Source organism: Crotalus tigris, unplaced genomic scaffold (assembly GCF_016545835.1).
Source record: "Crotalus tigris isolate CLP2741 ecotype Arizona unplaced genomic scaffold, ASM1654583v1 scf7180000018525.42219311030:4301911, whole genome shotgun sequence".
Classification (NCBI taxonomy): Eukaryota; Metazoa; Chordata; class Lepidosauria; order Squamata; family Viperidae; genus Crotalus; species Crotalus tigris.
In genome coordinates, this window is record NW_024097057.1 from 2938814 (window position 1) to 2961543 (window position 22730).

The 22730-nt window shown below is 47.0% G+C and overlaps 1 protein-coding gene across 1 annotated transcript; it reads left to right on the forward strand.

Moving 5' to 3' along the window:
• Positions 1-326: 326 nt before the first annotated feature.
• On the forward strand, positions 327-22729 carry ZNRF1 (zinc and ring finger 1). Its single transcript, XM_039353731.1, has 5 exons — positions 327-986; positions 18657-18752; positions 20281-20386; positions 20595-20682; positions 21676-22729. Exons 1-4 carry the CDS (start codon positions 479-481, stop codon positions 20650-20652), a joined length of 768 nt encoding a protein of 255 aa, XP_039209665.1. The 5' UTR covers positions 327-478; the 3' UTR covers positions 20653-20682; positions 21676-22729.
• The last annotated feature ends 1 nt before the right edge of the window (position 22730 follows it).

The following is a 22730-nucleotide window of genomic DNA, read 5'->3' on the forward strand; positions in this document are numbered from 1 at the left end:
GGAGCCCTCGGGAAGCCCGACCGGGGACGCGCCAGCACAAGCCGCGGCTGCCAGGCGCCCGCAGAGCCCTCGCGGCCCCGGTGGCGGACGGAGGGGCGGACGGGCGGGGCGCGCCTGGACGGAGCGAGCCGCGGCGGGGCTGCTTGGCCGGAGGCCGCTCCCGTCTGGCCGGGGCGCGCGGCGGCGGCTGCTCGCATGCGGATCGGAGCCAGGGGAGCCGCGCGCCGCCTCCGCCTCCCCCGCTGCCTTCCGTAGGGCGGGACCCCGGCTGCCCCCGCCGTGGATGAGCCCGGGAGGCGCGGCGGGCCGCCCGTTGGGGCGCGGCGGCGGCGGCGGCGGCGGCGGCTGCTGCTGCTGCTCGGAGGGCCGGGGGAGGCGGAGAGGCGGAGCGGGGCCGCCGCCGCTGGCCGCGCCGCGATGCCCGGCGGCGCCGGGGGTGGCCTGAGCGCCTAGTGGCCCCGGCTCGCTCCCTCGCGGCATGGGCGGCAAGCAGAGCACGGCCGGCACCACGGCCGCGGGGCGCTCGCGCGGCGGGCCCTTGGCCGGCGTGGCCAGCGACGACAGCGCGGTGCCGCCGCCCGGGGGAGCCCCCCACTTCGGGCACTACCGCGGCGCGGGCACCGGCGGAGGCGGCAGCTCGGCGATGGGGCTGCGCAGCCGATCCGTCAGCTCCGTGGCCGGCGTGGGCGTGGGCGGCGTGGAGCCGGCCGGCGCCGGCAGCGTCCCCTTCGGCCTCTACGCGGCGGCCTCTGCGGCCAGCACCACGGCGGTTTCGGCGGCGGCAGCGGCGGCTTCGCCGGGCGACTCGGAGCTGGGTCCAGGCGGCGGGTCGGGCGCGGACTCCACCCCTTACGCCCATGGCAACGGTTACCAGGAGACGGGAGGCGGTCACCACAGAGACGGGATGCTGTACCTGGGCTCGAGGGCCTCGCTGGCCGATGCTCTACCTCTGCACCTCGGACCCCGGTGGTTCAGTTCACACAGCGGTGAGTGGCCGGCCTCGGGGGTCGGGGTGGTGCCTGGGCTCCGGGGAGGCGGCTTCTGAGGCCGAGGCTAAAGTCCAGTTAGGGTGCTGGATTCGGATCAGGAGCCAAAGGCCAGCCAGGTGCGGAACAAATAGCCCTTGAAATCTCAGAAAGCAGGGTAAAAATGGTAGACAAGTTGTAATGTTGGGGTTATTGGGGTTAAAAGAACTTAGCAGCTTCCTTCACACATGCCAGGCTGGTACTGTTCATCTGGGTCAGGCTTCTTTCTGTGTGTGTATAGCAAATTGGGTTAACCCAACCGCTTTGGTGTTCAGGACGTTGTGCATGCCCAGAAAATGAATAAATACAGTAACCAGTTAGTGTTTGTTAAGCCAAAATCATGTGCTCTAAGAGGTCCTTCTGGGATTCACAGATTTTAGTATAAAAACCATGTACTGGGAACCAGTTTCTTCACTGAACCTCTCTTTCTAAGTCAGGAAATGCTTACTTAGAAAGCATCCTGAACTCTGGATGCATTTGGACTAAGTCTGACACAACTTTGCCCTTCATAAACAGCTGGGTAGCGATTTTGCCTTGTTTCTCTGGCACATGAAACCAGAGGTCTTGGGCCACTTTTCAGAGACTATTGGGCTCTTGAAGCGACATTCTGGCTAGATTTGAACTACAGGCCAGGCTACAATGTGGCATTGGTGGTACATGATGTGTTGTATGCGTCTGAATAGGTATGCTATGTGAACATAGGCAGTTGGAGTAAATTCCCTCTAAAATGTTGTCTTCTGAGATAAATTTAGCTGGGGAAAGAGCAACAAAGGGTTAGGAATAGAGGATGGGCAAAAACTTTGTGAATACCTAGGATAGTTTGCCATAAGGCTGAGCGCCAAAGAATTGAGGCCTTTGAACTATGGTGCTGGAGAAGACTCCAGCGAGTCCCTTGGACTGCAAGGCGTTCAAACCGGTCAGTCCTAGAAGAGATCAACCCCGACTGCTCTTTAGATGGCCAGATCCTAAAATTGAAACTCAAATACTTTGGCCACCTAATGAGAAGGAAGGACTCACTGGAGAAGGGCCTAATGCTGGGAAAGATTGAGGGCAATAGAAGAAGAGGACGACAGAGAAGGAGATGGCTGGATGGAGTCACTGAGGCAGTAGGTGTGAACTTAAATGGACTCCAGAAGATGGTAGAGGACAGGAAGACCTGGAGGAACGTTGTCCATGGGGTCGCGATGGGTCAGACACGACTTCGCAATTAACAACAACAACAAAAGGATAGTTTGATTAATTAGATCAGGCCTGGAGTCTCCCAGGACTTATTTTCTTTGTTTAACTTTGCTTTAGTTGTTCATTTAGATCAAGGGTGGGTAGTTACTTTTCTCAGATGGCCACATCCGAAACTGGGACAGTTGGGGAATGCCAGACCAATAAGGCTGTGAAGGTACGTAGGCACCCACGCACGTATGTAAAGTGAGAAAAAAAAGTAATTGCTTTTAAAATAACAGCAATCCATGTTGGCTAGACAGAGATGGCCAAAGGGCCAGATGTGGCTCAGGGCCGTAAAATGCCGAGGTCTGGTTTATATAAAAGCATCGCTCTCCTACCACCATGGTTGCCTTCCTTTTCCCTTTGGTACTGAGGTCAGAAACCAATCCCATTCTCAAGATTTCTACACTGTAGTTCCCTGTATTCTTTATCACTGGACAAAACCAGAATAGAACAGCTTTTGAAGGCAGTACATCCTCACTTCTGCTGTTATTAAAACCAGAAAGATAACACAAAAGTATCTTTCCCATTACTCTGTAACTTGGGGGTGGATAAACAACTCTGCCACGCTCTCTGATTTGGTCTCCTTCCAGACAGTTGAACGCCAACTCTCATAATTCTCATTTGTGGCCCTACTATGGAATTCTGGGAGTTGAAGTCCAGGTATCTTACAATTGCTGTGGTTGAGAAAGGCTGCATTGAGCTGGTGTAAAAGAATGTAGAATTAAGTAAGATCGACTCTCCTAGATCCTATGGAAAGCATTATGAGTTTCAGGGAGTTTTTTTTTCTGGCGAGAGAATGAAAAAGATTAATACTGTGGAACATCACATTGGCTTACAGGAAGTATACTCGTTTCTGAGGAAAAAACCCGAGGGATTTCCCCAGCAAACTCATTAGGAGGAAATTAACAGAAGAAATGATTTCAGGCGGAGAATGGGATAGGCTTTTTAGCCGAGGCCTGTGGCAGTCTGTTCCTGCAACTGACTTTGGGGATGCCCCCAGCAGCAGATCTGGAAACGCTGCCGCGAATCTCCATTGGTTGGACTGCAGGGAGAAACTATGCTCATATTAAACAATATCTCCCAGCAAAGTAATTTATAACTAAGTTTTGGCAGGAGGTGGAAGAAATAATGTTCTTTTTGCCAACCAATTATGCTTCCTTTTATCTATCCAATAGTTGCTTAATTGATTAACTTTTCAATTACATTGGATTATATCAGCAAATGTGAGATACTGTACCTCATTCATTTCCCCTCAAACTTATATCCTGCTCTGTTCAGTTCAAGTAGAAAGGTTCTGCTTTGTATCTTACAAGAATTGCATTGACTGCCCCAAGTTGATGTGAAATTGCTCTGCCACTGAATTGTTTGTACTCCTTGGTAGGGATTTCTGTATTTTGTTTTTGGTTGGCTTTCTTTTTTATTTAGAGGGGGTAGACATCTTGTTTGCATATTTGTGTATGTACTGCATTCATGTGTATGCATGTATTGTATAATATAGAGAGTATTCCATAACAGTGATATTCAATTTAGCTCTGAAGATTCAGTGCACTAAAGCGAGCTATCACATTAAACTACTGGAAACCAGTTGATAGAAATGTCATCTGCACAGATGCGAAATCTTTTTTGTCCAATTCAGTAGACTTCCATCTTAACCCAAGTCGTAAATCTACACCAACAGACTAATCTGGATGTTTACATTTTTAACAGTTCTCATTCAGTTGATTGCATTTTCAAATCAATTTTAGAAAACATTTTGAATGTTTGTACAAATAAATCCAGGTAGCAATTCTTCAGCCTTCTTGACTTCAATTTTAGCTACCATGCCGAAGAGCTGGAATTTTGAATTTTGTTCCAGCTGCTTCTCATGCCTAGTTTGTGTTTCATTTACTCCCACCTACACAGGAGCTGCATTGCTACCACAATTTTGACTTTGCACCGGCTTCAATATTGATTGATGCATTTTGAGGCTAATGTTCTTCAAACTAACCTCCAACGGTAAATCCTGTATGGTTTGCAAAATCATTGGTTACTGATGTGATGCCTTTTTCCCTTGACACTGTGATGGTGACTCTGTAGTACTGATTAAAAATCCATGTCTTCTGTGTCCAGATAATTAGGTTAATCATGCAACTAATACATCCCATCAGCCTCCATTTCTCTGAACAGCTGGAGGTTTGCCTGCTTGGCACTCCCTGTGTTGCAACCTTCTAGATGCCTTCTTCAGGAGAGGACTTATTTTTCTCCAAGGGGAAATGAAAGAGGGCTGTGAAGGTCACCAGCACAAGTGATCAAAACTCCTTGATAATGCTTGTCTAGCGCTCTGGCACAGGGTCTTGTCTGTAGGCTCTTAAAGAATAAGGCAGTGACAAAAGGCTTCTCTTTGCAATTAAACAGCAAGCAAATGTACATGGCCTTTGGCCAGGTTAGCCTCCATGAATCTGGTTGTGAGCTCCCTGGAGGCTGCTTTGCTAAATTCCGTCCTTCTCTGGAAGCTTGGATGAGACTCTCCTGGCCAGACTGATTTTAAGATGTAGTCAAAAAGTCAAGATCACAGCCTCGCTGATTGCCTCCGGGGCTTGGCTTCATCACTTTTAAAGCCCAGGCCTGGACGAAAAGGGCTTTGCCTATTTACTTGCTCAGATATTTGTTTTCCTTTTTAGCTGCTTAAGGAGCGACAAGGCTGGTGGTATTGCGACCACCTCAACAATCTGCACCCTCCCTCTTGCCAATAAAAGCAGCCTGCAAATTCATATCTAGCAGCCTATGCATACCTAATCTTAGTCTTTTGGGGCCAGAGGGAAAGAAAACCCAAATTCTGCTAAACCTCCACAAGAAATCTCTTACTCAATTGAACTCTGGCAGATTGCTATTTATAAGCCTGCCCAAAGTGTCTCCCAAAGGTTTGGTGTTATTACTAAGACGGAAGTTGAGACAGGTATGATTTCAGTCTGTTTTTAGTGAAGTTGGCTGTGCAGAAGCTCCCAGCTGCTCTGTCTTCTTGGTCTGGCCTCTTCTTCTTCTGTGTATGTGTGTGTGTACGTGTATGTGTGTGTGTTGGAGAAGACCTGTCACTCCCCACATTATTTATTTGTTGAATTTATTTGCTGCCATGGGGCTATTACAATAATAAAAAGGAAAAAAATTAAAGGAGTGTAGACTGAACCAAAGTAAAATAATAGAGCAATGAAATAAATAATGGCAAAGGAAGACAGTGAGAATAATACATCAGTATGATAACCAAAGATGGACGGATGGAGAGCAGAGTCTCCAACCTTGGCAACTTTACGACTTGCGGACTTCAACTCCCAGAATTCCTCAGCCAGCCACAAGTGCCAAGGTTGGAGACCAAACTCTAGTGCTGATAGACCTGTCTGATTAGAGAAAAAGCAACATCTATGCTTATTGCTGACTGAAAATCCCTTAAGAACTTTTTATGTACGAAGGCAAATATTTTTTATGTAAAACAGAAAAAAAATGAACTTACGATTTATAATTCCATCGTAACTCTAGAGAGAAAAAAGTAAATCTACCATTGTACTTAGAACTCCTGTACAGACGTGCAGAAGCCACTTCATCGTCTCTTTTTTGTTCTTTTCTATTTTTATTTGACGTTCTTTTCACACTCAGCTTTCTCTTTTATTTTCTTCTTTCCATCTTTATTTTAATTTGCATTAATTTCACTCTGGTTTCTTTCCACCCTCAATAAAATCATATTAAAAAAAAAACTCTGCCAGCGTAGGCAAATGGCTAAAGGGGCATTTGAGGCCATGGAAGAAGAACTCTGCCTGAGTGTTGAAAAGTTCCATTGTTTGCGCAAAGACAAATATGCAAATTCAGAGCAGGGCCTGTGAAAGCAGCTAGGTTGACACGGAGGCAACCAAATGAGCGGATGAGCTCATTTGGTTCCCCCCCCCCATGTGGACTCTCAGAAGAAAAATAGAAATAGCATCGTTGGATACGGAAAGAGAAGATTTGGTTGTAAAGGGAGTAAAATGCATCAGCAAATGAGAGATTTTTAGCCAGACTTTGAATTTTATGGACAGCTGATCCTCGACTTACAGCCGTAAATGGGACTCAGACTTTGGTGGTGAAGCAAAGTGGTTGTTTAATACACACAAAATGCCATCAATGTTAAGCGAATCACTTATTAAGTTATTAAGTGAATCACACAGTCGTTAAGCAAAACCAGCTTCCCTCACTGACTCTGCTTGTCTAGAATGGCTGGGAGGATTGTAAATGGCGATCGCGTGACCCCGGAATGCTGCAACCGTGGTTAATACAAGTAGTCCTCAACTTGCAACAGTTCATTTAGCAACTGTTCAAAGTTACAGCATTACTGGAAAGCATGACTTATGATCATCTTTCACACTTACTTAACGACCGTGGCAGCATCCCCCGGGTGACGTCATCAAAATTCAGACCGTTGGCAACTGAGTCACATTGATGACGGTCGCAGTGTCCCGGGGGTCACGTGATCCTCTTCGGCGACCTTCTGACGAGCAAAGTCCATGGGTAAACCAGATTCACTTAACAACCGTATAACTATCTTAACAACTGCTGTGAGTCACTTAACACCTGTGGCAGGAAAGGTCATAAGATGGGGGCAAATACTTGAACTGGATACTAACCGTATAACTCAGCTGTGCTGACTCGGGAATTCTGGGAGTTGAAGTCCATGATTCATAAAAGAGCCGAGGTTGCCTACCCCTGGTATAACCATATAATCATGCCTTTTCTTCGTTTGAGTAGAGGCATATTTGTTGCACAGGGAAACTGGTGTCACCCAACAGGAGGGGCCTTGCGCTCAGCATGGAAAAGCTGCAGGAAGCAGCAAATGTATGTACGGTTTAAGGCTTCCTTCTGGGGAGGAAGTGGGCAAACCGCCAAAGATGGTTACCTATTTGTTCCAGTTTGTGAGATGCATTGGGGTGTTTCTCAGATCTGCTTTTATATCCTGCAAACCTTCCGTGCCCTTTTTTTTTTTTTAAATGCCTTTAAAATTCACACACTCCTCTGTTTGTGTGGGTGGGCTTCATGTAAAGCCTGGGGTCCACCCATGGAGAAGGAAAAAAAAAAGACATCTATCCTAAAATGCCGTTTGGGGCAGGCGGGACTTCTTTCAACTTTGCGATTTCATCGGTGTCTGTTTATCCTAGCCTAAAAAGGCTGTGTCAAGAGGCTTCACGTTTGTTTGGGACTCCTGAAAATTTCCCAGGAGCTGCCAAACTGTACCTTTAATGCAGCAGAACTGAGAATAATTTGACGCTCTTTTACAGTGTTTCTCAACCTTGGCCACTTTAAGCTGCTCGGATTTCAACTCCCAGAATTCCCCAGCCAGCGATGTGACTGTCTAGCCTCTTCTTAAAAATCTCTAGTGATGGAGCGCCCACGATTTCTGGAGGCAAGCAGTTCCACTGGTTAATGTCCTCATTGTTGTCAGGAACTTTCTCCTTAATTCCAGGTTGCTTCTCTCCTTGATTGGTTCCCATCCGTTGTTTCTTGTCTTGTCTTCTGGTGCTTAGGAAAATAGCTTGACCCCCTCTCTTCTTTGTGGCAGCCCCTCAAATACTGGAAGACTGCTGTCATGTCTCCCCTATTTCTTCTTTTCTTTAGACTAGCCAAACCCAAGTGCCACAGCCGTTCTTCATATGTTTTAGTCTCCAGGTCTTGGATCATCTTAGTTGCTTTTCTCTGAATTTTTTTCCAGGTCTCAACATCTTTTTTGTTCTCTTTTCCATCTTGGTTCCTATGGAGTCTGATTTGGGTGTCTGAATGGCTTTTTTTTTTTCAAGGGAAGTGTACAGTAATAAAAGGGTGAATTTGATCACTGGTGAACATGATTTTGTGCGTTGAATATCTTTGCCTTGTAAAGGCAATTTACATTTCATTGTCTACCAAGATGGTCAGGAAATTTAGTTTCTACCCACCAATAAACAGGAACCTTGGGGGTTGATGGAGACTTCTTTTTGCAGAAGATCATATGATTCCCTGTGGTTGAGAAACTCCACATCTGGTCTGCATTGTTTCCATCTGTTCAAAAAAATTTAATCTGATGCATTTTAGGGCAGAACACAAAAAACGTATGAATTTAGGCACAGGTGTGACAAGAGATACACAGTGTGCAAACTGCAGTTTTGGGTAAGAGAAACCTGACAACTCAGTTTTGTGGAATAATTGGAAAAGTGGCAGAGTCTCACCATTGCACAGGTACAACAACTCATTTAGTGGCCATTCAAAGTTACAACAGCATTGAAAAAAAATGATTTATGACTGTTTCTCACACTTACAACTGTTGCAGCATCCCCGTGGTCACGTGATCAAAGTTCAGACGCTTGGCAACTGATTCGTATTTATGGCGGTTGCAGTGTCCTGGGGCCATGTGATTCCCTTCTGAGAAGCAAGATCCACTTAACAACCGTTTTTGTAACTTCACAACTACAGTGATTCAACCTGTAGAGGCTGGGTTCGGCAAGGTGCTTAAATGTGCTATTTACAAGCCTTATGTTTCCATTTGCTAAACTGTGTCACCTTGGTGAGCTTTGCCGTTTCGTGTGTTGTGCAGACACAGCCTGTTTGATTAGTGCACTTTATGGTCCAAATCCACCTGGAGAGACAAGCCGGGATTTGTAGATAAGGCAGTGGACCCACCTTTCCTCATTCCAACCCCGGTTTCGCCCTCTCACTAAACTGCACAGGGGGAGGGTGTGTGTTTATTTATAAGGCTGAGAAGGTCACCCAACCATACAAGACTCTGAAGCATCGTGTTCTGTCCACAGAAAGTTATTCCTCAAAGAGATGAAATCCTATCAGGTCTCGGTACCTGCCCAAACCCAAGGCTAGGGGAGATAAAGGTAGTCCTCGATTTACAACAGTTCATTTAGTGACCATTCAAACTAATATCACTTTACAATGCCTGGGTAAGGCCACACTAGGAATACTGCATCCAGTTTTGGTCACCACGATGTAAAAAAGATGCTGAGACTCTAGAAAGAGTGCAGAGAAGAGCAACAAAGATGATTAGGGGACTGGAAGCTAAAACATATAAGGAACGGCTGCTGGAATTGGAAATGTCTAGTTTAACGAAGAGAAGGACAAGGGGAGACAGGATAGCAGTCTTCCAGTATCTCAGGGGCTGCCCCAAAGAAGAGGGAGTCAAGTTATTCTCCAAAGCACTTGAGGGCAGGACAAGAAGCAAGAACAAGAAAAACAATGCAAGATGGAAGAGGTGGGGTGGGGTGGTTGGTGCCGCAGTCCTGGGACCAGTGTGTGTGGGGGGGGGATGTTGGTGATAAGATGTATTTGCCCTCTGTATCGTCTCGCCTTAGGATGAAGCAGAAAGCGGGGGAAGAAGTCTGCATGTTTAGTTTTCCATACCGAAGAAAATCATGTATCTGCTGACATTGCACAGCTGGTCCCAGCTATTTTAGAGGTGTGATCTTCTGTGCGCACACGGGCGAGGCGTCCATATGCCCTGGTGTCTCTCTTAACGTGCAAGAGACAGAAACGAAGAGCAGGCGAGCTGAGGAGGCCTCCCGTCTAAGAGGCTTGCAGGAAGCCCATTTGTTTTGAAAATGCTGCCAGGCATAAATAATGTTTAAATTAACTTTTGGTTGGTCAACCTATCTACTCCTCTTGGAAGCGCACATTTCTGGCACAACACTAAGCCTATCTCATGTATTACAGGTGCTCCTCGACTTACAACCGTACCTTTAGTGACCATTCGAAGTTACAAGGGCATTGAAAAAGTGACTTATGGCTGTTTTTCACATTAACGACTGTTGCAGCATCCCCACAGTTATGTGATCAAAATTTGGACGCTTGGCAATGGACACATATTTACGACGGTCGCAGTGTCCTGGGGTGATGTGATCTCCTTTTGCGACCTTCTGACAAACAGAATTAATGGGGAAGCCAGATTCACTTAACAACCGTGATGCTAACTTATAAACCGCAGTGATTCACTTAACAATTTTGACAAGAAAGATCGTAAAATGGGGCTAATCTCCCTTAACAAATGTCTCGCTTAGGAACAGAAATTTTGGACTCAGTTGCGATCATAAGTTGAGGACTACCTGTAATAGGTTAAATGTTGACTTTGGGGGGCACTTGTTGACTAAAGAAGGACGAACTCTGGAGGATTGGTTTAAGAAAAGCCACGCTGATGCCTCAGAGTCTCCCTGTGCTGGATAAGCTTTTTTGCTTTTCTTGATGGACGACTCTGTAATTTCATGGGTTGTTCTCCTCCTGAATGGTCTAAAAGTAGATCAGTCATGGTTTGGATCAGGGGTAGGCAACCTTGGCTCTTTTATGACTCGTGGAGCTATGCTGGCTCAGGAATTCTGGGAGTTGAAGTCCACGAGTCATAAAAGAGCAAGGATGCCTACCCCTGGTTTGGATTAAACAAGGAGCAGAGGAAGCAATCTCTCTGCAGGGTTTCTGACCAGGAGGCCTGCCTGCTCTGTAATTAAAAGGGAAAGGTGTGGAAAAGCAGAGAGCAGGGATTGTCAAGGGTGTGTTACTTGCAGACAGAGGCAAAATGCAGGCATAGCCCTCCAGCAATCCAGCAACCCCAGTCTTGTTTCTTAGAAAATCCTTCTATCTCTCTTCCCCTTGCCTTGCAAAGTGACTAATATGCCATTAGAGCTGCATCAGAAATGAACCAATCAGAGGAAATAATAATTAGTCAGCAGGTAAGAACTGTTAAAAAGAACAGCAACACCAGACAGATGGGGCTCAGAGATGACGCTCCACCTCACATTCACTCCGAACAGAATTGCTGGGTCAGGTCACCTGTCACATCCTGCCCAACAAAATGAACCCACAACAAAATGATGCAACACAATGGCTACCTTCGGTAAATCAGGGAAGCCTGCTAAACTAGCAGCTGGATTCCTGCAAGTTGCTGAGAGGTAGATTGTTTCAAAGGTTGGGGGAACACAAGTTTGGCAATAATAATAATTTATGAAACGTACATGTTCTCAAGCAATAGTGCGAGACCAATTATGCCAAGCTTAAGGCCAATGGCCAAGGAATTTTAGCATGGCAATACAAGCACGCTTGTAGGAGATTGTCGAGCTGAGCCGAAGGGAGGGGGGGGTCAAACGCATAATCAGTCACGAGCCCCGTTGACTCTTCTCTACTGCCAATTTCCTTGGACCATTAATAGTTCAGATTCTTGTAGAGAGCTTAAGCTTGCAATAAACCTTTATATTGCCTGGACTTCTGATTTCCAGGGCACTTGACAACACCACTCCTGAGACGAAATCCAGACAGGGCACTGTACCAAGTTGCCCATTACATAGATGTGCGCGCATATAGAAGTACACATATTCATTGGTTTGCCCTTGCCTTATCATGTTTGCATCATTTTATTTTCATTTGGATAAAAATTAACTTTTAAACGTTCCCAATAAATGGGAAGACATTCACGTTCCATTCAGGACAATTTCCCAGAGACCTTTGAAAGATCTTTATTTCAGTTGAAGCCCAATGCGGGAGAAAATCACTTGGAGAATATTAGACTGGGAGAGGGGGGAATTGAAGTCTTAGCCCTCCTCTCCCCACTTTCTGGCTCCTTCCTGCTCAGAGGCCAGAGAAAGGTCAGCACTGCCAAGGGTGTGCGATGTGCCTCTGAAGCAACACAGGAGCACATCTAAAGGCACTTGAGCTTGAGCATGCCAAGACTGTGACCCTGGCATCTGGCCAGCTGCCCACCTGGGCATGTCTGTCAAAGCAACATCCTCTGCTGGGAGAATTGCCAGGCATGTTGTTGACACCGTGTTTGCCCTCCTTATTTTTATCCCATGGCCACATCCGGAAAGGGACTGGAGCTCCTGCTTCAGAAGTACGGGGTCCTCGGCGTTTTCTGTCCTTGAGAGGTAGCATGGTCCTCAGGTGGCTCTGGCGTGTGGCTGCCTTCCTGCTCCGAAGAGGTGAGCACCGCAGATTCCCCATGGAGTTTCTGGCCCCTTAAAAGAGGGGTCCCCCAACCCCTGGACTGGCACCAGGCTGCAGCATGCCAGCAACCGGGCCGCACAAACAAGCAAAGCCCCATCCGTGAGATGCAGGTGGCATACGAAACCACGCCCTCTCTGGTCCGTGGAAAAATCTCTCTCCACAGAACTCGTCCCCGGTGCCCAAAAGGTTGGGGGCCACTGCCTTAGAAGACCTGTTGATGCTCCGTGTGCCTTGCGTGCATCTCAGGCGGTAGGGAAGACAGAGAGAACCACCCGGGGCGTTTCTGCGGTAATTCACAAACCCCCAGGCTGCTGTCAGTTTCATGTCTCCCGCTAATCCCGCCGTGGTCTCCGGCTGGTACTGTTCTTTTTTTAAAAGATTATTTTTGACTGCATAACTGGACTTAGGCATAGACCGAAGTTATAAAAATAGAGGATGTGTGCTTGGTTGCTGGGCGATGGAAAAGATTTGCTCCTGGTTGCCCAGGTAAAAGTCTACGCCACATGACAAACAGGTCTTCCTTCTTTTGCTGCCCAGGCTTGTTTTCAATGGTGGGGAGGTCTTTTCCACTCTCTGTGATTGTTGTGTTGCTGTGGACAGGTTCCCTCATTCTTTGGGTTAACTCCAGGGGAATCCCCTTTTCTCTAGGCTGAAAACAGCCATCCTACCTGGATGAGAGTCCACAACTAAAACAGGATCCCAAATATAAGTCTTCTTTGAAATAACTGCAAACAGACTATATGGGCCCTCATTTCCAGAACGCCAGACCTGCCATGCTGCTGAGATGGCCCTGTATTGATTTATAGACTTATAAATCCATGGAAGCATTTTATCTTGTCTCTTAGGTGCACACTAAATTCCTGATTTAATTCACTGAATTGCACTGTTAGTCAGTCAAAGTTTATGTTGGTCAAAGACCAGTATAGAACACAACAATTAACAAACTGTTGAAAAGTAATAGAAGAGGACCAAATATAAAACATAAGCTAAAGGAGTAATACAGAATATTTTACTGCTATTATTTACCAGTGCAAGCTGTGTCCCTAGAACCAAGAAAGATGTTATTTGTCCTAAACTGAGACATAAAGCTAAATTTTAAGACAGATGTAGGATACAATAAAATACTCTATTCGTATATATTGAACTGTGGTTCAACAGTTAGGCCTGGTTATACTATATTAAGCAATGAAGATTAGACAATTTGAATCTTAATTGAACTTGGCAACATCCAAAATTGCCCAGATGAGATTGCATGATTATTATTATTTGTTTAGAATTAGCTTTGGGGACTGAAATAAAGTCCCTTAGATCAGAATTTCTCAACCTCAAGTTTTAAGATGCATGGACTTCATCTCCCAGAATTCCTCCGTTAGCATGAATACTGACTTGGGAATTTCTGGAAGTTGAAGCCCACACATCTTTTTTTTTTATTGAAAAGTTTTATACAATATACATCCCAAGACCCCCCCACCCACCCCCCCGCCCCACTTCCCAGAGCTGAGTACAGGGTTACAAATAAACAATCAAACTCTAAAAAACATTACCCAACTATACAAGTAACCAAGTCCATAACACACTTTAACTCCCTTATAACATAAATATAAACAAATTAAAAATAAACATAATTATATAAACAAATCAATATTGTTAAACCATACTAAAACTAATATTTTTTTTAAAAAAAACTATTAATAATACTCTAAAGTTTACTCATAGGCTAAGTGAAACTTGAAGCCCACACATCTTAAAGCTTGTCTGCTGGGGCATTGTGGGAATTGAAGTTCACACAGTTTAACTTCATTAACTGAAAGTAAAAAACTGCCTTACAACATCCTGCAATTTTGAAAAACACATTTTAAAAGGGCTTTTGACAAGCAATTCTGTGGATCAGCCTACAGATATCCCCTTCCATCCCATCAGTCTGAAGTTTCTTTTAATGAGGTTGGGTTTCCTTCTCAGGCAATTACTACTTTCCCCTTTTTTCTCTTGCAACCTGTCAATTACTGTAAGGAAAAGGGACAAAAAGCAGCACCATCATCTTTGCCCAAGCTCCTTTCAACTCTGAAGCACACTAAGCTGGAATCTTTTCCAAATGTAATTGCTGCGGTGTAGGCATACTTAATGAATTTGCAGATGACACAGAGCTGAGAGAGTTAATGCTTTAGGAGACTGAAGGAGAAAATCAAAATTACCCCCATCTCTTAGAGAAGATAACAATGCAGTCGAAGAAGGACCAATACAAAAGCTTTCATTTTTGAAAAGGAAAGGAAATGCCCAGGCAGAGGAACAGGAGTCACCTGCAAGTTCCTTCTAGCTGTTGTGTAGAAAAGGATGCTAAAGTTGCAACAACAACAACAATAATAATAACAGCTTCCATCCTGCGACGATATCTGTCACACCATCAAACATCCACATCTGCCTATCCCAGGTCCTTGGTAAAGACTCGATAGGTAGGCAAAATGCCAAATCCAATCTGAACACCTGGCTGACTGTGCGATAATTAATATTATTAATATTAATAATAATAGTAGTAGTAGTAGTAGTAATATGACAGAGAAGCTAATTCTGACTGCACAAGACCAAGTCTTAAGAACAAATGTATACAAAGTCAGAATTGAGAAGAGAGCAACAAATGTCACCTTTGCAAAAAAGGCTGAAGAAACAGAGAACTTGGTTAGCTGCAGTAAGAAGATTGTACAGAGCAACTATAAACAACGCATGACAAAACAGCAACAATGGTACATTGGAATATTTGCAAGAAATACCACTTGCTTGCAAGCAAGAATTGGTGGGACCGCGTTGAGCGATAGGCAAACACGCAAAGGTTCACTTGTGCAAACGGTGGACAAGTGCATATGTGCAAAGCTCCACTTGCATGAGTGGAGGGAGCTTGTGCTCACGCGTGTACACGAGTGCAAGCGCCCTCTGCTTGCATGAGTAGAGCTTTGCACGCAAGCAGCCTCTGCTCACACACAAAAAGCTCCATTCACCTGAGTGGAACACACGCGTGTCTGCCACTCACACCAATGGAGCTGTGCGCCTGTGCCTGCCACTCACCTGGCCCCCTCCACACTAGGCCAGGCCGTCAAGGTGGAAAGGTTGGGGACGGCTGCTTTAACATAATCCAAGAACAATATCTGTCTATCTCAGGTCCTTGGGAAGGACTCAGTAGGTAGATAAAAATGGCAGAGCCAATCTAAACATCTGGCTGACTGCATGACTAACCATAACAATAATAGTCACAATTGTGCTGTCTGGGTGTGCAGTGAAATATATCTTCAGCAAGAACAGCCCTTCTTTTTTCCCTTGCAAACATCGTTCCCCTCCTTCCTAAGGCGTCCAAGGACAAGGTGTCAAAAATGCTGCGAAGCAGGTTCTGCTGCTCTAAGCCTTCTGCTCCAGTGGAGAATTACTTGGCTGGATTGGAAGAGACACAACTCAGCAGCATAAGAAGCCTCCTGAGAAGTTACTGGAAGGAGAAGCCCCGAACAACGAAGGCAAAAGAACCTCAAGACATCAGTCCGGGAGCAAGCACCGTGCACGGAAGAGTTCTGCATCGCAGTCCCAGGATAAAATGCTCATATAACAAAATCCTTGCTTGGTTGTGGCCAGCCGCTTCATTCTGCAAACAGCCTTAGTTCCTGGGAGCTGAAAATCCCAAACCGGCAGCACTGAGCCTTTCACACAGCCGTGAGAGCCACAACTCTGTGGCTGATTGTTGGGGCACCAAAATTCGAGTTGCGGAGAAGAGCATGAAGGACATGCTGGTTTTCCTTTTGGTGGAAGTGGGCCAGGAGCGGTTCCTGGGTTCGGTCGACAGCGCCTCCCCCGTAGGCTGCGTCTGCCTTTCCTAGCCTGATCTTCGCAATTCTCCAGCTTTGCCCCCTGCCAGATGAGCTGGCCAACTTTTTGCAGTGGGGAGGCGACGCCAGCCAGGATTGCCAGCCCAGAAGGTCAGCTCTTTGGGGAAAAGCACGACCGAAGGCCGAGTGGAGCTTGCGGGTGACAGCAGAAGTCATTTTTGCTTTCAGTCTCACTAGATCCGGTCCTCTTCTTTTCCAGAGACACCTTTGAGGGTTTGGGACAGCAGCGAGATCAAAATAATCTCTCCAAGAAACCTTGGATGGAAATGGCTCTGTACAGAGACATCCATCGGCCACCAATAATAATAATAATAAAGTTGGAAGGGACCTTGTGTTTGAGGACTCCTGACCTAAGACATCCTAGAGCAGTGGTTCTCAACCTTTTTAATGCCGCGACCCCCAACTGGTCGTAAGTCGAGGACTACTCAACTGGTGCAGCACCGTTTGCAGAATGGGACTTTTGGCAGGCTCAGCAGGGCAGAGACAGCCTGGACAATTCCTATTGGCTTTGGAAAGCCAATAGAATTAGACTCTATTCAAGAGAGTCTATTCTACTGGCTTTCAAAAGCCAATAGAATAAAAGGGTGTAGCACAGCTAAGGAAAAGGGGGGGGGGGAAATGGCGGACTGCGTTGTTTGGCGACCCCCGTGAGATGGTCGTTCGACCCCAAATGGGGTCCCGACCCACAGGTTGAGAACCACTGTCCTAGAGCCTTAACTGCAGCGGGCGGAAAGAATCTTCTCTCTCACGCACAAGATCATTGTTCGTGCTTCTATCCTTTGAAATCCTGGCCAGGATTATTCAGAAATGGGCTGGCTGACATATGCGATTTAATAGCTGTTTAACCGCGTCTTCAGCACGAGCTATTGAATCCGCTGTAATTGGGTTATAATTCACGGGGGGGAGGGGGGGGCGCGCTAAGCCCTAGGGAAACGGCAGCAGCTGTGGTCAGGCCTTCATGCTTATCTGGCGGAAATGGCAAAGATTTCGGCTTTCTTAAAGCAACAAACGCAAGAGAAGTTCCTTGCTGTTTGGGACAAATGGATAAAATTTATACAATTTAGATTTGGTTTAGAAAATTATCACATAGCTTTTTTATAAGTTTTATTTTTATATATATATATATAGATTTTTTTATATATATATATATATATAAATTTTTTAATTTAATTTTTTATTTTTATTTCTTAATTTTTAATTAAGCCTATATTCTGCTCTGGGAAGCTCAGGGGGGGGAAGGGAGGGTTTTTGTGAGGGGTGGGGGATGGGGTTTTTTTTTTTTATATATATGTAATGTTTAGTTTCTTTTTTGTATATGTTGTCTTTTGTTTTGTATTGTTTTTGTCTTTTTGTAAAATTTATAAAACTTTCAATAAAAAAAAAAAAAAAGAAGGGGCTGGGCCCACCCAAAGGGCGGAGGGGGCTCAGCTTTTCTGTTATATTCTGTTTTCTGGTTCGTACAGCCAGCAAAAAATCTGCAAAAAGAAATAGTGCAACCCCCTGCTTTTGCATCTCGGCTGTCTCAGATGGTTTATATAAACTGAGTAATTTTCAGCACGTTGGTTTATATAAGAATAAAATCCCAGCTCGCTTTGCACCTCTTACGTTGCATTTGCCCATCCTTCAGGAGAATAGCTGTGAGACCGTTCCTCTCCCTCCTTCAGCTTCTCCAGTCTTGGAAGGGGAGGCACGGGGACCACGCAGAGAGCCCGCATTTGCAGACAGGGAAATTAAACATTTCCCTTTGCATTAAACGCTGGAAAGGAGCTGAATTTTGAAACCAGTAGAATCCTGTCCTTTATTTTTATTTTTGCTCCTGTCAGGTTTTTAACCGTACAACGTTAAACCTCGGGCAAAATGTCATTTTGGATCATGGAAGTAAGGCGGTATTAAAAAAAAAAAAGCCCTTTCCCCCATGTACAGTTTTGTTTCTGAGCTTTCGGATCGCTTTTTGTGGTGCTCAGCTTGGCAACTGTTTTGTTCCATTTAACACAACGGTGCTTGCTTTGGTGCAGCAGGAACGATGGGTTTGGCCCTGGGGATTCATAACTGAGCTAGGAAATCTGCTTAGTATCCTTGTAGAAAGTTAATACAGGTAGTCCTTGACTTAAAACAGTTCATTTAATGTTACTGTTCAAAGTTATAACGCCACTGAAAAAAGAGACTTATGACCGTTTTCCACACTTACGACCATTGCAGCATCCCCAGGGTCCTGTGTTCAAAGTTCAGACACTGGGCAACTGGTTCGCACTTATGACGGTCGCAGTCTCCTGGGGTTACGTGATCCCCTTTTGTGGCCTTCGGACAAGCCAAATCAAGGGGGAAACCAGGTTCACTTAACAACCGTGTGACTAATATAACAATGCAGTGATTCGCTTAACAACTGCGGCAAGAAAGGTTGTAAAATGGGGCAAAACTCACTTAACAAATTTCTCATTTAACCATGTAAATTTTAGTCTCAATTTTGATTGTGCTTGCATGCCCAGGCATACACATGTCAACCTCTTCCTGCAAACTGCTCTGCATCTGGGGGGAGGGGGGGTTTCAAGTCTGCTGCCTAACCTGCTTCCTCCTCTCTCCCCTTTTCCAGGTTTCAAGTGCCCCGTTTGCTCCAAATCAGTGGCTTCCGATGAAATGGAAATGCACTTTATCATGTGTCTGAGCAAACCCCGTCTCTCCTACAATGGTGAGTTCTTCTTGTCAGCCTGCGGACCCCCGTTTGCCAGGCCTGGCAGTGGCTGCAGGGAGCAAGGCCGGGGGCACCGGGAGGCCTTTCCCAGCCCGGCCTTCCGGGTGGTGTCCAAGAAGGTGTCCAACCCGCTTCTCCCAGTCCTGTTCCTCCTGCTAGCTCTCTGGCCACCTTGTGCCCCGCCTTGCTCGCCTGGCGTCTCCCCACTTCTGTGTGCGTGGCATGAGGCCCGGCCTGACACGCTGGGTGCGAAAGGCCGAGCCGGGTGTCGGGTGAGGCAGGGAGAGAAGGGCCCCCATTTCTGCCTCCGTACGAAGGCCAACTTCCTTTCTTTTTCAGCAGGCAATTGTTTGCGTTACTGCTTCTGCACTGGGTGCCAACCTATTCCTGCCCTGCCAGCCCCCAGGGAAGATGAGCTGCCCGCTTGTGGCTCCTCTGGCAGGCAGCAGGGAGGGGAGGGCCTGATCCAAAGGGCTCCGGAGAGGACTCTGCTGCCGTCTAGGGAGTGCCTGGCGTGCAGCAGCCCAGTTGGGCAGAGTTGGGGGAGGGAATAGTGGTGGGTGAGCTGCTCCCCCTCGTGCCCTTCCACTGCGCCCTTCTGCCTGGCACGGAGCAGCCAGAGGGCAGGGCCAGCTTCGTCTGGCATGGCTGCCACCTTCGCTGTCTCAGGCAGCTGGCCAGCTCCCAACGCAGGGAGGAGCCCCTGCTTCCCAGGTGCAGGAAGGAGCCTGCCGGCCGCCAGGGAGGAGGGGCCCTGGTGGGCAGGCAGGGAGACATCTGCTCCAGCAGCAGTGCCAGCCCGTGCCAGCCCTGCAGCCTGCCAATGTCCCAGAGGATCTCCCCGGCCAGGCCGAGACGGCAGGGATGGCGCCAGGCAGCCCCTCAGTGGGGCCAAGGGGAGGGCAGCAGCCTTGCTTGGTGCTGTAGCCAGAGCGACCTGCCCAGCCTGAGCCAGAGGGCCGTGCCAGCCGAGATGCGGCAGAGCATGGCTTCCTTGCCCACAGGGCAGCCCTTTGCTTCTCCTTCTCTCCCGTGCATCTAACATGAGGTTGTCTCAGGTCAAGTGCTGGGGGTGAGAACGGGGGGGGGGAGGCAGAGGGATCGATGCCAGCAAACCCGCCAGCACTTAGCAACTTTGCCATCCTCCCCCTTCTCCCCCCCTCAATTGCTGTCACATTTTGGGGTTATTTTTGGAGCTGCCAAGCCAAGGTGGGTCTACACAGCGGTGCCTTTGGGGAGACAGCAGGGAACAGACCGCTGCATCTGGTCTGCCCCAGATGCGTGGGGACTACTGTGCCCAGCGTTCCCAGCCCCCACAGTTTTGACATGTCTCTTTTTCAAGCTTTGGGCCCCGAGTTGAGAGGAGGATTCACACAACACGGGGGTTCCCCCAAAGTGCCTGGGTGTCCTCTAACCTGGTAGATCCCAAACGACTCTCCTCATCAAGCCTAGTCAAAGAGGGTTGTGTGAACCCAACTGCCCTTTTCTGACCCAGCTCATCCTGCCTTCTCTTTCTCTCCTGCAGATGACGTGCTAACAAAGGATTCGGGCGAATGTGTCATTTGCCTGGAGGAACTTCTGCAAGGAGACACGATAGCCCGGCTGCCGTGCCTCTGCATTTATCACAAGAGGTAGAGTATGAAGGGCCTGGGGCCCACATTGGGCCCCCTGGTTCAGAGGGGTGAAGAGGATGGGAAAGGACCCCGCTGGTCTCCCAAGGCTCCTGCGTGCTGCTCCCCCGAAGCCCACAAGCAGCCGTGCATGGGGACACTTTCCTTCTGCCACAGCTTCCCTCACACGCCATGCAGGACAGTGAGGGATCTCTTTTCTCTTCTACAGCTGTATAGATTCCTGGTTTGAAGTCAACAGATCCTGCCCAGAACACCCGTCAGATTGACCGCAGGATCACACCCGGACCTCTTTCCAGGTGAGGCCCTGCCTCTTGGTCTTGCACGTGCCCACGTAAAGAATCTCACTTCCTGAATAGAGTCTGGTAACTCCTGGTTTAACCTGAATTGTTAAGGAAAAATGCAGTTTGCACTAAGATGGTTGATCCATTTGTAGTTAAGCTGGCTGAAAATTTGGAAAGTCTCTGTCCCAATTGAGGGAGGCGCTGCCCACTGAAAAAGATTTGGAGAATGGTGCATCACTTTTAACGGAGGCATTTAAAAGCAACCAAAATATTTTGTGCAGGCAAAAATGGAAAGAAATGCCATCGGCCCACATTATAATGAAGGAATTGGTTATTAAGAAATGAGAGAAAAAGCACGTTCTTTCCAATAGTTCTGCAGAGAGTGATTTGTCAGTAAGAATTGCAAACAGGAAGTAAATTCTCAAAACTAATATTTGTTTTCATTTTTCCGTAAACAAAACTAAATCAGTAAAGTCCTTGACCCAGCCCTCATTTGTTGGAAAAAGGACAGGACAGGGATGCCATCCATGTCTTCCCAGATTATCTTTCAAATTCCTGGCAGGGCCCTAAATTTTTCTAGTGATTTCCCAACCAAGCAAAAATCAGTTTTGACTCAGCTTAGTTTTTGTTTAGGGGTCCGGCTAACACTGCTTGTACAGCCAGAATCCTTAAACTAAACCTTGGCTGATCTCATTTTTGATTCAAATGTTCTCATAAACTTTGAGACGTACTTTTGTTTGTCACAGGAAGATAGGGGTGGCAGAATTTGAGAAAAATTCTGCTGGCTGGGGAATTCTGGGAGTTGAAGTCCGTGCATCTTAAAAGTTGCCAAGATGGGGAAACATTGATATAAGGAAAGATGACTTTGCAGCTGGTGGGAAACAGTTGGGACTCCCTTCCCACTGTTATTCTATTATTCCTCGAAAGACTTCGAAACGAAACACATTGCCTTCTTTGCATAGACATTTTGGGGGGCTCTTTAGCACCAATGCTTTTTTTTCTCAACAGGACATTTCACCATCCATCCTTCTTCCACACACACACCCCAACTTCCTCCAAAACAGCTCTGGGACCCCCCTCCCCAACGGCAGCCTGGGCATTTTGTGTTCAGTTCTGGACTTCAGAGGCAAAGAAGACCCCAAAAAACAACTGCAAGGCCATACTTGGGGAGCCATCCCCCTGTCTGGGCAGGGGGACGAAGGAGGGCAGGAGCCAGTGGCCGCCAGGCCCCCACCCCACAGCTCCGCCATGATGTTTGTTTGGGCTAGATCCGGCCGCTCGAGCGAAACGGAGCACGGCGAGCATCGGTGCCATTCCAGGACTCTTCCTTCCTGCCCACACGCAGGGCACACTTTTGCACGAGCGAAGAGGTGGTCTACCCCTCCCTTTTTATTTTCTTGGAGCAGCAAGGCCATTTTCCCTGCCCCCCAGTCCTAAGGAGGAGGAGGAGGAGGAGAATCGGCGTTTTCTGTGGCAATTTTTGAAGGCGTTGTGTGACTTTTCCAATGTTTACAAAACAGCCACGTTCGTGTCAACCAACGTACCAGGTGATGTTTACAGAAGCAGAATTTTGGAGACCTTTTTCTTCCACCCTTCATCAACATCCCCCCCCCCATTGCCAAAAGTCCTTTTACTCTTTCTTCCTCCTCTTCCTCCCGCCCCTCCTCAACCTCCTTGCTGGCTTCAGGGTCCTTTGCAACTGTCCTGCAACAAGACCAGAACGGTTTTCAGCCCTTTGTGGAGCGCAGGACTGGCCTTTTTTCTTAAAGCAACACACACAGAGGATACAACACACACACACAAACACACACCCTCTCCCGCCCTGCCAGTCCACCATTGAGCACGAAGCAAAGACTGGCTGAGCAACAGGGTTGCGGGTGGGGTGGGGAACCTCTTATGGACGGTTTTGATCCGCAGGAAAAGTATATGTATTTATATAGGAAACAAAAAAACAAAAAAAGAAAACAAACTTTAAAAATTACAAAAAGCAAAAAAAAAAAAAAAAGCTTGGGAAGGGAACTTCCCCTATTAGTCAAGTGTTTTGATATGGTATTCAATAATGC

Excerpts from the sequence above, each read along its gene's own strand:
- ZNRF1 (XM_039353731.1), top strand. The coding sequence starts at position 479 with ATGGGCGGCAAGCAGAGCACGGCCGGCACCACGGCCGCGGGGCGCTCG. Across the intron at positions 18,753-20,280 it reads ACCCCGTCTCTCCTACAATG|ATGACGTGCTAACAAAGGAT; the intron begins GTGAGTTCTTCT and ends TCTCTCCTGCAG. Across the intron at positions 20,387-20,594 it reads CTCTGCATTTATCACAAGAG|CTGTATAGATTCCTGGTTTG; the intron begins GTAGAGTATGAA and ends TCTCTTCTACAG.